The 13,065-nt window shown below is 36.7% G+C and overlaps 1 protein-coding gene across 1 annotated transcript; it reads left to right on the plus strand.

Moving 5' to 3' along the window:
* The first annotated feature begins 4,408 nt into the window (after positions 1-4,408).
* On the plus strand, positions 4,409-6,400 carry LOC107043394 (hemolymph lipopolysaccharide-binding protein). Its single transcript, XM_015264890.1, has 2 exons — positions 4,409-5,016; positions 5,876-6,400. Exons 1-2 carry the CDS (start codon positions 4,582-4,584, stop codon positions 6,170-6,172), a joined length of 732 nt encoding a protein of 243 aa, XP_015120376.1. The 5' UTR covers positions 4,409-4,581; the 3' UTR covers positions 6,173-6,400.
* The last annotated feature ends 6,665 nt before the right edge of the window (positions 6,401-13,065 follow it).

The following is a 13,065-nucleotide window of genomic DNA, read 5'->3' on the forward strand; positions in this document are numbered from 1 at the left end:
TTCCACTATTTCTCCTAGAGTAATGATATGATTTGAATTTTTTTGGATGCAATCGACGCGTCTCTGTGTAGAGTAAATCTTATTGAATTAAAAGAAAAATCATCTCAGCGGTTGTCTCGTTATTCGAATAATGGAATATTCATAAATTATTTTTTAACGTCGCGACCCGAAGGGAGGAAGTTATTGTAATGACCCCGAAATTCGAATATGGAATTTCGATGATTTCTCCGCATTTCTCGACCTCCGGAATCATCCTGATACATTTTTGAAGACATGTCTATATGTGTGTGTGTGTGTGTGTGTGTGTCGACGTGTGTGACCAAAATTTTGTCCAACGATATCTCCTGAACGAATGAAGCGATTGATTTTTTTATTCCTTCAAACGATGCGTGTTCATGTAACTTAGAACTGATTCGTTTATGAAAACAATTGACAGCGGTTTTTCATTTATCCGCATAAAACTTGTAACAAAATCCCAAAAAGCGTTAATTTCATAGAAATTCGACCATTTTACCTAAGGTAACGATGGGATTTGAATTCATTTTGTGTAATCGATGCGTCTCCACATAACTTGATTCTCATTGGATTTTGAGCGAAATCGCCTTAGTGGTTGTTGAGTTTTTTAAATAAAACTTTCGAATTTTGCAATTAAAAAAAAGGGAAAGTTGGAAAATTTTAGAGTGGGTTAACTTTGAAGTTGCAAAATTTTGAAGTGGGTCAACTTTGAAGTTGGAAAATTTTGAAGTGGGTCAACTTTCAAGTTGCAAATTTTCAAGTGGATCAGCTTCGGAGTTGAGAGAATTTTGAAGTGGGTCAAGTAAAGTGGGTTTAACTCAAAGTTGATTGAAGTTTGAGTTAACTTAAATTGCAAATGCGTTCTTTGTGAAATCACCCTAAGGGTAATGTCACAATGGATGTAACGCTAAACGCATGCAACGCATGAAATAATTATCCAACTGTTTTCCGAATATTTCTGACAATGACTAGCGTTGCGTATAGCATGCGCTGCATTCATTGTGGCATGACCCCAGCGTTTATCAAATCTGCGAAGAAACTTTCCTTCTATGGGTATATCCCCGGAGAAATGTGAGAAAAAGATTGAATAAATACATAATAAAAAAAAGTAATGAAAGAAAAAACAAATGTTCGGGAAGTTATCGGTTCGACCCGTCATGAGTCACACCCAATTCTACCAACCCCTACCGGTACTGATTTTTTCTTTATGCGTCGAATGATCATGCACCCATGAATTCACGATGTTAATCATCATAATCTGAAAAAGTTCCAAATTTCCTCGAAACATGATTCAGCATACACAGATAAAAAACGTGAATTGGCTTTAGAAAAAAATTTCTAAATTTTAGAAACCGCGGTTTCTAACTTTCAGTTTTCAAAAATCTAGAAATTGTTTCCAAGTTTTCGAAAAAAAAGGTTTAAAATTAATCCCCATTTTGATCATTAATGAAATCCTCATTTTGATCATGAAATTTTCAACGATTTTTTTCCGGCTCCGTTACTAAGTATACTTAATTTTAGAAAATATATTTTCTAAAATCTAGAGAATTTTTTTCATTTTTGGAGGGGGCATTTTGCAGTGAGGGGGATGAGGGGTTGTGAATTGAGAATTGACAACCAAAAAAAATTGAGTCGGTGAGTTTTTCAAAAATATCTCCGAAACTAAAGGAGATAGCGAATTTTTACTTAAAATTTGGGGGAGAGGGAGATCTTATTGAATTCTCGATGTACAACTCTCCTCCCCTCCTCAGTCTTCCGCAATTTTTCAGTAAAAATTCGCTATCTGTCTTAGTTTCGGAGATATCTTTGNTCGATTCTATTTTTTTGGTTGTGAATTCTCAATGCACACCTCCCCCCCTTCCCCGCCCGAAATTTTCAATAAGAATTCGCTATCTCCCTTAGTTTCAGAGATATTTTTGAAAACCTCAGACTCAATTTTTTTGGTTGTGAATTCTAAATTCACCCCCCCCCCCTCCCCCTCTTTGCAAAATGCCCCCTCCGCACATCTGAAATTCCCGATATTTGGGAACCACTTCCTATGTATGGTGTACTTACTCCCTTTAAATACCTCGGCCAGCAATTTTTTAGTTCAATCTGACAATTTTCTAAAATTAAGAAAAATTCAGAATTGGTTTTAGAAAATTTTTGTTCTTAAAAACAATTTCCAAAATCGTGAGTTTTTTTGAGCCCATCAAGGAAACTAGTTTCTAAAGCTAATCCACTTTTATTCCTCTGTGCTGTACCTGCCTCTCTCATTTAACCTTCGAGAGTACACGGGATTCTTCCAATCACTGCCCTGTTCGACCCTTAAAAATAAAGATCGCTTCAGTTCCCTAATTTAGATTTTTTTTTTAGATTCGTTCTTCTGTTACGAATACGTAATACACAAGCATATCTTGAAAGAGATATATAGGGGGTGATTAGTGCACAACAAATGTTTAGAAAATACAAACATTTTGGGAGTTTTTACAATGTTCCGAAATATCCGAATCTGGATTAAAAATGGAGATACGCTATTCACACAAATAATGTTATTAAGTTGCCGACATAATTATGTGACCATAATGAAAGACACCGATAACTTCAAGTGATATCAACTGGAATATTGAAGGTATAACTTGTCCACGGAACTGGAAATTAAAAAATCCCAAATTTTGTCTTTACGACCTTTTGCTCTTAGGTCAGTCTCGATTTTTAAGGACAGAAGTTAAAGGTAAAAGTTCATATATGCAGCTCAGTATCAATCTGAAGAAGTAGGTATTATAATAAGTTTCTCCAGTATTGTCACGCAGAATTGTAGAAAAATGAGTGGAGATACGACCTTCTCGCTTTAAGAGACTCGGAAAGTAGCTTTTTGGCGTTTATGACCTTTTGCTTTTAGACACGCGATATATCCGGATAAGTTTTGCAACAAAATGCCTCGCGCTGCACGCTCGGGATTTTCATTTGCAAAACTTCTCCCGCTCATTGCGATGCAATAAAACTATCAAAAAACTTTCGATAATTTTGAAGCACTCGGAGCATTATGGCTGACTATCCACGTTTCTACTTCTTTTCTCACTTTGACTATTTGAATTATTAGAACAATATTGTTATCTTAACGTTTTCTACACTGTTGGAAACAAATGCAATTTCGTGGAGAGTTGACTAGTAATTTTCAGGACAGTGATACTGAATGTGATTTAGGGGAGAAAAATATGATAAAATTTGAGATTTCACGGAAAATTCACTGAAATTGCCAAATTTTGAATAAAGACGGGAAAACCTCAATTTATTTGAACTTTCAATAAAAACGTGAGTATTCAGCGCCAAATCACATTGAATTTCCACATGAACATTCAAGAATATGTTTGCTGGAATTGTCCTCTTTGGTAGTAGGGGATTATTACACTGAAATTTATAGCTCTCATCCATTTTTCCACGAAATTCAGAATTTTCATTGATGAAATTCCTTGAAATTTTAGGGGAACTTGAATGTGATAAAAATTTCCGAAAAGTGTACCGGACATTTTTAGTCAAAAATTTTTAAGTGTTTACTTCTTGGGCGTTCCGCGGTTTTTGTATTATTACAAAATAAAAGTCATTTGAAATCTCATTCGGGTAACAGAAAAATCTCTCCATGTATTCTCGAAACCTTTCAAAATCTATTCTTCTCTTCATATGATAAAAGGATATCGATACTCCTCATTGCTGTGGTTGGATTCCAATTACTATGAAAGAAAACGACAAAATCACCAAACAGAGAGAATCGGCTAAAAAATGGAATTAAAAAACATTTTTTGGTGTCGGTAGAAATGTTGAATCACTATTTTTTCTTCAACTATTAGAAGGATATCAATATTTTCAATTCAATATGTCAATATTTTCAATTTCTATGAACTAATTTCACCGACAAGGAATGGAAAAATACAAAATATTGTGGGCGGAAACAAATAAAAAAATTTATTTTTCAGTGTCTCCGGAAAGTTTTAAAATGATATATTTCTTTGAATATTGAAAGACTACCCATAAATTGGATTTCTATCTTTGTCTTTCGATAGAATAAATAGAGTACATGACAAAAATTGAGAATTTGAGACCAAAAATTTTATGCGACTATTATTATGTAATAAAATTCAAAAATGAACATTGAAAAAGATTGAACTGAATAAATCTTCAATAATAATATTTTTACTGCATCCATTTCCAACTACTGGATCATTACATATTTCCTATAACTAGAATACTTGTCCTTTTCCGAATGGTTTCCTTTTTTTCTTCTACAGTCGTTCACGAAGGAATAAATGGCGATAGCACAAACTCAGGTAGTCTGAGAACAGTGCTTACTTTGTTGGTAGAGTGAGAGTGGGGGGTATACGTGACTCTGGAATTCTATTCAAAATCTCGACCCACTGCGCGCCACATGCCGAACGAGGATATTTATGGCCTCATCCTTATTCTCGTCAAAAATGTAGAACTTGAGAGGTTATCAGTTTGCACTGGGCAGTCGTTTAGAAAATATCGTTTGGAACTTTTGAAACTAATTCCGAAATTTTCAAGATCAACTTCTTAAAATTGTCGTACGAAATGCAGCAAAAGCAAATTGTTCAAATATTAACCATAATTCTGTCTCTGTCAATTACAATAGTTTTGACAGCCCCCGTAAACAATGTGACGGACAATGTGATGGTTGAAGATTTACGTTACCAAGACCCAACTCCATCGACGTCATCACCACCATGCCAAAACTATGCCCATCATAATAGTGTTCCCCAATTAGTCTTCCCAACGTGCATGAGCTCTTCGAGTCCCGAGGGTCTGCGTAACGTGGTTATTCATGGTATGGCCTGCGCATGTGATCTCAACACCCACGATGTACAGAAAAGAGATGATTATTACTATACAGTGGGAATTGGGGCGCATAAACTACATACTAGAGGTGCAACATTTAATAATGCAAGGAAAGTATGTATTGAGGAGGGAGGGCATTTGGCAGTCATTGATTCGGTTGCTGAAGAACAAGTAAATATGATATTCTGCTATTAAAATGATAGAATAGATAATGGTCGATGCATTATTTTATCAACTACGTCATATCTCTAAATCGAGAAAATTGAAGAGAAAAATACGCGATAAACCGCATGAAAAAAATATGCATGTCGTCATATAGCTCATGTATTTATATTATCCCGTGCAATAAGTCGAGTCGAAAACAAATTTTTTGCCCTTATACTCTAATGTACCATTTTATAATTGATTGAAACCATCTTAAATTGACCGCAGATATATTTCCAACAGTCCCGGCACGTACGAAAAAATTTAATAGGAAAACTTCAAAAATTTAATGGAAATGCTAGGGAATTCTCGTTAAAATTCTATTTGTTTTTTGCGCTGATTCTATGAGATATTTGATAGGAAAAAGTCAATGGAATTCAATTTTTCTATATGAATATTTTCTTGGAATTTTTTCTATAAGAATACTTGGGCATGAATTTTTCAAGTTTTTTTTTCACTCGGATGCTGTAATGCAAAACAAAACAAATTATAGCGAAAAAAACTTGGAAAATCTGTGCTCAATAATTTTAATTTTAATAGAAAAAAATCTCAAGTGAAAATTCAAACAGAAAAATCGAAATATATTGACTTTTCCCTATTAAATATCTAATAGAATCTGCGCAAAAAAACAAATAGAATTTTAACGAGAATTCTCTAGAATTTTAATAGAATTCCAATAGAATTTTCTAGCGAATTCGCTAAGGTTTTCTATTGAATTTTTTCATACGTGGATAACTGTTCCCAGTATTACTTCATTTCTTCTCGATTAATTTGTATTGATTTAGTGTTTTTTAATAATATCCGTAATCAAATAATGGATTTCTAGGTATTACTTGACCTGTTCAAACGATCCGGACCCATGAGGAATGTATCCCAGGAGGAGCAGGCGTTCATTGGTATTCACGATCTATTCGCCGAGGGCGAATGGGTAACGGTTCTAGGTGATTCGCTTTATAAATATGGATACACAAAATGGAGCAATCGTTGGGATGGACAGCCAGATAACGGAGGTGGTGTACAACACTGTGGTACACTATTGAAAGAAGGAGAAATGGATGATGTAAATTGTAATATACAACTCGCATTCTTTTGCGAAATGCCCGGTATTCGACTTGCCCATTGAAACTTTCATATACTCTTATAATTGTGAATGATTCGTCGATGCTATTACAGCTGTCATTCAGTTCACTTTACGTACAATAAGAGATTGGTAAAATTCCATCGTCTATTGGATTTATCATTAAGAGCATTCTTTCACTTTTCCACGGCATTGCTATTTTGAAGATATCCAAAAATGTCTTTGAAGTTGCATCTAACCTTTTGAATAAAAGAATTTTCTACGCTTTCTCGATATTGCTGTTTGTACTGTTTTTTGTTGTTCTGTTTATTAAATATCTCGTAGTTCAACTGAAGAAAATTTTGCCCGTAAATTTAAAAACGCTATTAATAACTGTATATTTTCAGACAAGGATTGTTCTATCCTTCTATTATTTATCTCCATGTTACCATGCTGTGTTAATAGTATATTTCGATATGAGTGAAACGGAATTTTCACTCGTGAACTTTACTATTTGACCCTTACGCTGGTCCTTCATGCTTCTTTTTTTTGATATTCTTGATTGTTGGACCCTTCTTGTCATTGCGCTGCCTGCAGGTATCAAAAGTTGACACAGCCCAAGCATCACAATCGAATTTCGTTAATTGCAATGAAAAGAGAAAGTTTTTCACGAATTTATTATAATAATTTTTGACACTGCTGCTACGTTCACCTCGTGTCGAAAAGTGCCTTTTCGTTTACTCGTAAACGAAAAGTCTTTTCGTTTACTAGTAAACTAAAAAAGGCACAGTTCGCCACTCGCTGAACGTAACATCACTGCCAAAAACTATTGTTCGACACATGTGAAACAGGAATTTTCACGAGTGTGAAGTTGGCGGCCCGAGGCGAAGCCGAGAAAATTCTGTCTCACTCGTATCGAAATATACTCTTTTAATTTATCTCATTTCATTTTTTTTTTGTTTTTTATGGCTGTGTCAAGTTTTTATCAAGCTGACACAGCCCACCATAAATGAGAATTGATTGTGTTTTTCTGGGGATTGAAATGTGAGCAAACTCAAAAATGAGGAGGAAGAGTTTGCTCAACACTCATCGTTAACAAAAAAAATCATTTATGTGAAAATTTGGAGAAATCGGTTGAAGCAATTGAGAACATGTTTTTTTTTTGGAAATTCTGGAAAGTAAACAAACTCAAGAATATGATGNATTATATTGCAGCGTATTTTCGTGATTTGGAGCCTGAGCAAACTTGATAACATGGTGGAGCTGACACATGATTCGCTCATGGAGTTTGCTCACCCCTCATTATTGATAAATAAATTTTTTTTCCATAAGAGAAGTCAGGATGGTTTTTGTTTCAATTTACAAGTGTTTATTTTGCTGTTTTCAAGAGTGAGCAAACTCGATAACATAATGGAGGTGACATAGTTTTCGCTCGTGGAGTTTGCTCACCCCTCATTATTGATAAATAATTTTTTTTTGCATAAGGAAAGTCAGGATGGTTTTTGTTTCAATGTACAAGTTTTTATTTTGCTGTTTTCAGGAGTGAGCAAACTCGATAACATAATGGAGGTGACACATGATTCGCTCATGGAGTTTGCGCACCCCTCATTATTGATAAATAAAATGATGGATCAAAAAATATAGCGCATTTTCGTGATTTGGAGCCTGAGCAAACTCCATGATATAATGGAGGTGACACATGATTCGCTCATAGAATTTGCGCACTTCTCAGTGTTGATGAATAAACTGACGGATGAAAAGATACAGCGCATTTTCGTGTTTTGGAGCCTGAGCAAACTCCATGACATAATGGAGGTCACACATGATTCGCTCATAGAATTTGCGCACTCCTCAGTGTTGATGAATGAAGTGCCGGATCGAAGATATAGCGTATTTTCGTGATTTGGAGCCTGAGCGAACTTGATAACATGGTGGAGGTGACACATGATTCGCTCATGGAGTTTGCGCATCTCTCATTATTGATAAATAAAATGATGGATCAAAAGATATAGCGTATTTTCGTGATTTGGAGCCTGAGCAAACTTGATAACATGGTGGAGGTGATGCATGATTCGCTCGTGGACTTTGTTCACCACTCATTATTGATAAATAATTTTTTTTTCCATAAGGGAAGTCAGGATGGTTTTTGTTTCAATGTACAAGTTTTTATTTTGCTGTTTTCAGGAGTGAGCAAACTCGATAACATAATGGAGGTGACACATGATTCGCTCATGGAGTTTGCGCACCCCTCATTATTGATAAATAAAATGATGGATCAAAAAATATAGCGCATTTTCGTGATTTGGAGCCTGAGCAAACTCCATGATATAATGGAGGTGACACATGATTCGCTCATAGAATTTGCGCACTTCTCAGTGTTGATGAATAAACTGACGGATGAAAAGATACAGCGCATTTTCGTGTTTTGGAGCCTGAGCAAACTCCATGACATAATGGAGGTCACACATGATTCGCTCATAGAATTTGCGCACTCCTCAGTGTTGATGAATGAAGTGCCGGATCGAAGATATAGCGTATTTTCGTGATTTGGAGCCTGAGCAAACTCCATGACATAATGGAGGTCACACATGATTCGCTCATAGAATTTGCGCACTCCTCAGTGTTGATGAATGAAGTGCCGGATCGAAGATATAGCGTATTTTCGTGATTTGGAGCCTGAGCAAACTCCATGACATAATGGAGGTCACACATGATTCGCTCATAGAATTTGCGCACTCCTCAGTGTTGATGAATGAAGTGCCGGATCGAAGATATAGCGTATTTTCGTGATTTGGAGCCTGAGCAAACTTGATAACATGGTGGAGGTGATGCATGATTCGCTCGTGGACTTTGTTCACCACTCATTATTGATAAATAATTTTTTTTTCCATAAGGGAAGTCAGGATGGTTTTTGTTTCAATGTACAAGTTTTTATTTTGCTGTTTTCAGGAGTGAGCAAACTCGATAACATGATGGAGGTGACACATGATTCGCTCATAGAGTTTGCTCACCCCTTATTATTGACAAATAATTTTCTTTTGCATAAAGGAAGTCAGGATGGTTTTGTTTCAATTTACAAGTGTTTATTTTGCTGTTTTCAAGAGAGCAAACTCGATAACATAATGAAGGTGATACATGATTCGCTCATGGAGTTTGCTCAGGCTCCAAAACATGAAAATATGCTGTATCGTTTGATCCGTCATTTTATTCATCAATACTGAGAGGTGTGCAAACTCCATAAGCGAATAATGCGTCACCTCCATTATGTTATCGAGTTTGCTCACTTTTGAAAACAGCAAAATAAACACTTGTAAATTGAAACAAAAACCATCCTGGGTTCCCTTATGCAAAAAAATTCATTTATCAATAATGAGGGGTGAGCAAACGCCATGAGCGAATCATGTGTCACCTCCACCATGTTATCAAGTTTGATCAGGCTCCAAATCATGAAAATAGGCTATATCTGTTATCCGGCACTCCATTCATCAATACTGAGGGGTGTGCAAACTCCATGAGCGAATCATGTGTCACTTCCACTTCCGCTATATCTTTCGATCCATCATTTTATTTATCAATAATAAGGGGTGAGCAAACTCCATGAGTGAATCATGTGTCACCTCCACCATGTTATCAAGTTTGCTCAGGCTCCAAATCACGAAAATACGCTATATTTCTCGATCCATCATTTTATTTATCAATAATGAGGGGATGCGCAAACTCCATGAGCGAATCATGTATCACCTCCATCATGTTATCAAGTTTGCTCATGCTCCAAATCACGAAAATACGCTATATCTTCGATCCGGCACTTCATTCATCAACACTGAGGGGTGCGCAAATTCTATGAGCGAATCATGTGTCACTTCCATTATGTCATGGAGTTTGCTCAGGCTCCAAATCACGAAAATACGCTATATTTTTTGATCCATCATTTTATTTATCAATAATGAGGGGTGCGCAAACTCCATGAGCGAATCATGTGTCACCTCCACCATGTTATCAAGTTTGCTCAGGGTCCAAATCATGAAAATACGCTATATCTTCGATCCGGCACTTCATTCATCAACACTGAGGGGTGCGCAAATTCTATGAGAGAATCATGTGTCACCTCCACTATATCATGGAGTTTGCTCAGGCTCCAAATCACGAAAATGCGCTATATTTTTGATCCATCATTTTATTTATCAATAATGAGGGGTGCGCAAACTCCATGAGCGAATCATGTGTCACCTCCACCAGTTTTGAGTTTATTCGTCTTTTGTATACCCTCTCGGGTGTTTACATTTTTTGTTCCCCAACCCCTTAAGATCTATAAATGTTGAAAGTAGAGCCATATTGAATTACCTCAAGTTTTACAAAATATTTGAACATTACATGTCATAATACATATTACATATTGATGTTACTATAATACATTGTTCATCCTTTATAATTTCAACAGCATTAAGGTGTTTGAATTTCTCTTCAAACCTTCCCGCTTTCAGCGAGCAGACTGCTTCAGCATTCCACGGGCGACTTACCCTGTGAAAATACCGAGGCTCAAAAACCACCACACAACAGCTACTTATAGCTAGCGGGGTGTAGGGGGAAATGCAAATTTGGATTATTGCAATCGCTTGGTGGTTCGAAGATGGTCAAAGGTAGTCCACTTTTAGCTTTTTGGTGATAAAAATCAATTGATTATAAATAATTAAAAATTTCACCTGTAGCCAGCGGGAGGGATGCATCTTTTTGAAAAATTCAACATATGAATTTATGTGTAGAATCCTGTGGTGTTCAAAGGTTGCCCCAACACCAAATTCATCCGTTCATTTTTTTAACTGATAATGAATAATGTTTATCGGGTCTATCTTACCGAGGCAGCGTTGGGCATCTGTCGATGACCGCAGTTTTTTACATGACATTGTAAAAAACGCGTAATTTACGTAATAAATGTAAAAAATGTAAAAAACCAGCCGACGTTACCTTTTATCGTAAACCGTGAAGGTTCGCGAAAATTATACCTCGCAAGAGTGATAAATCATGAGAGTCTCACCTCGTAATCGAGGATTTTAATCACTCGAGTCAGGAAATAGTTTTATCACCGTGTGGCATACAATATTTTGGCTCTGGGCCCGAAAACCGCGATTTAACCGAGGAAATCGATGTTAGAATCGCAGTTTTACGATCTTAGGGACATAAAATGATATTTTATGCCTCAAGTACCGAGAACCGCGTTCTAACCGAACAAAGTGAAATTAAAATTCGCTGTTTATCTGTCCTCGGGCCATAATATACTATTTTTTTTCTTCTCGTATACCCTTTCGGGTCTTTACGATTTGTTCCCTTCCCACCCCCCTCAACCCCCTGTACCGCATTTGCCGAAGGGAGGGAAAACCTCAATCGAGGGAAAAACCTGCCCTGGTACAGTCGTCCTTTTGACGGGACTACCGCTCGGCAGTGAAACTGTGAGATTAGAGCGCTATAAATTTTGACCGCCGGTGCCGGGAAGCGAACCCGGATCATTGGCATACGAGTCTAGCACTCTAACCACACGGCCACTACCGTCGGTCCATAATATACTATTTTTTATGTGTCCAATACTGCGTCTTCGTCACTCGGAATAAAATAAAACATTCTAGTAATCGAAAATTGCAAGCTTTCCGTCGAGGTAATTTACGTAAATTACGTCGGTAAAAAACGGTGTAATTTACCAACGTAATTTACACGCCCAACCCTGTCGAGAGGTATTCCCCCCACCACTTCCCACTCCGGGCCCTTTAAATCATTTTGGAGCACGTTTCGAGGTTACAAAATTGGTTTAATGAATAAGAATCTCAGACTTAAGTTGTTTTGTTATTCAATTTGTGTTTTTTAAATGAAACTGGAGTGAATACTACTAAAAAACATAATTGAACTTATAACGGAGCATCGTCCGAGTATAATCGCACTTTAATTGTTTGGAAGTGACCCTGAGAAAATGAGGATCGAAAAAAATGCAACGATAAATGACAAATCATTTTCCCCGCTCCTATGTTTTTTTAGATCTACAGCGGTATAGTACAATCACACTGTTCAAGACTGATTGAACCCATGCGACAGCTCCAAAATAAATTCATCAAGGAGTTGAACCACCTGACCAGTATACATATACGAGATGACGTGAATCCTGAAAGGAATTATTCATTTAGAATCATCACTTTTTCATTCCGTTGATTCACGGTCACCAGGAGAAGAGGAAGCTCCAGTTAGTGGTGGTGGTGGTAGTGACCATCTCGAGGCTGTTCCAGGGTAAAATATGATCAGAAACTCATCTTGAGGAAGCAAGGCTTCAGGAAGAAATATCAGCCCCATAATTTTTTCATTTTTTTCAAAAGCTTAGTACACGACACAAAAGGTCTCTACAGCTGGATGAAAAACCATAAGTTTCAGGAATAGATGAGGAAGATTTTTCAGGACGGTGAAACCGAGTGTGAAATAATACAGTGCAAACAATGCAGTATGCACAGCGTGAAAATCATTTTCTGCCTAATTTGTTAGACTTTCAAAGATCGATGGGTCTGGTGAAACATCTCCAAAAATTGTTTCGATAGAGAATTAATTTTCTTCCGTGATCATCTCTCGTCATATTCCGGAATTCTCAATCGCTTCCATAGTTTTCGACCCCCAGCAGCCGATCCTGGCTTCGTCCAGTTCGAAATCATTCATTGAACCTGCATCTCATTTCACCCAGTTTGCTTTATTTCTTTCCAATACCTCTGCGGTGAGAATATATGAACTTCAAGAAATATAAAATTTCAATTGATCTAGAAGCATATCCCTAGTATATTCCAATCCATGTCATTGAGGCACTCTTTCATTATTCTGAAAAACAATTTTTTTATAAAATAAGCGTCCATATCGGAAGACGATCTATCTGATTTTAGGCATCGGATAAGCAACGGCACTTTCCCTCTTTGGGTTGATTGGCTAGTAATTTC

Source organism: Diachasma alloeum, unplaced genomic scaffold (genome assembly GCF_001412515.2).
Source record: "Diachasma alloeum isolate Michigan unplaced genomic scaffold, Dall2.0 Dall_scaffold_00566, whole genome shotgun sequence".
Taxonomy (NCBI): domain Eukaryota; kingdom Metazoa; phylum Arthropoda; class Insecta; order Hymenoptera; family Braconidae; genus Diachasma; species Diachasma alloeum.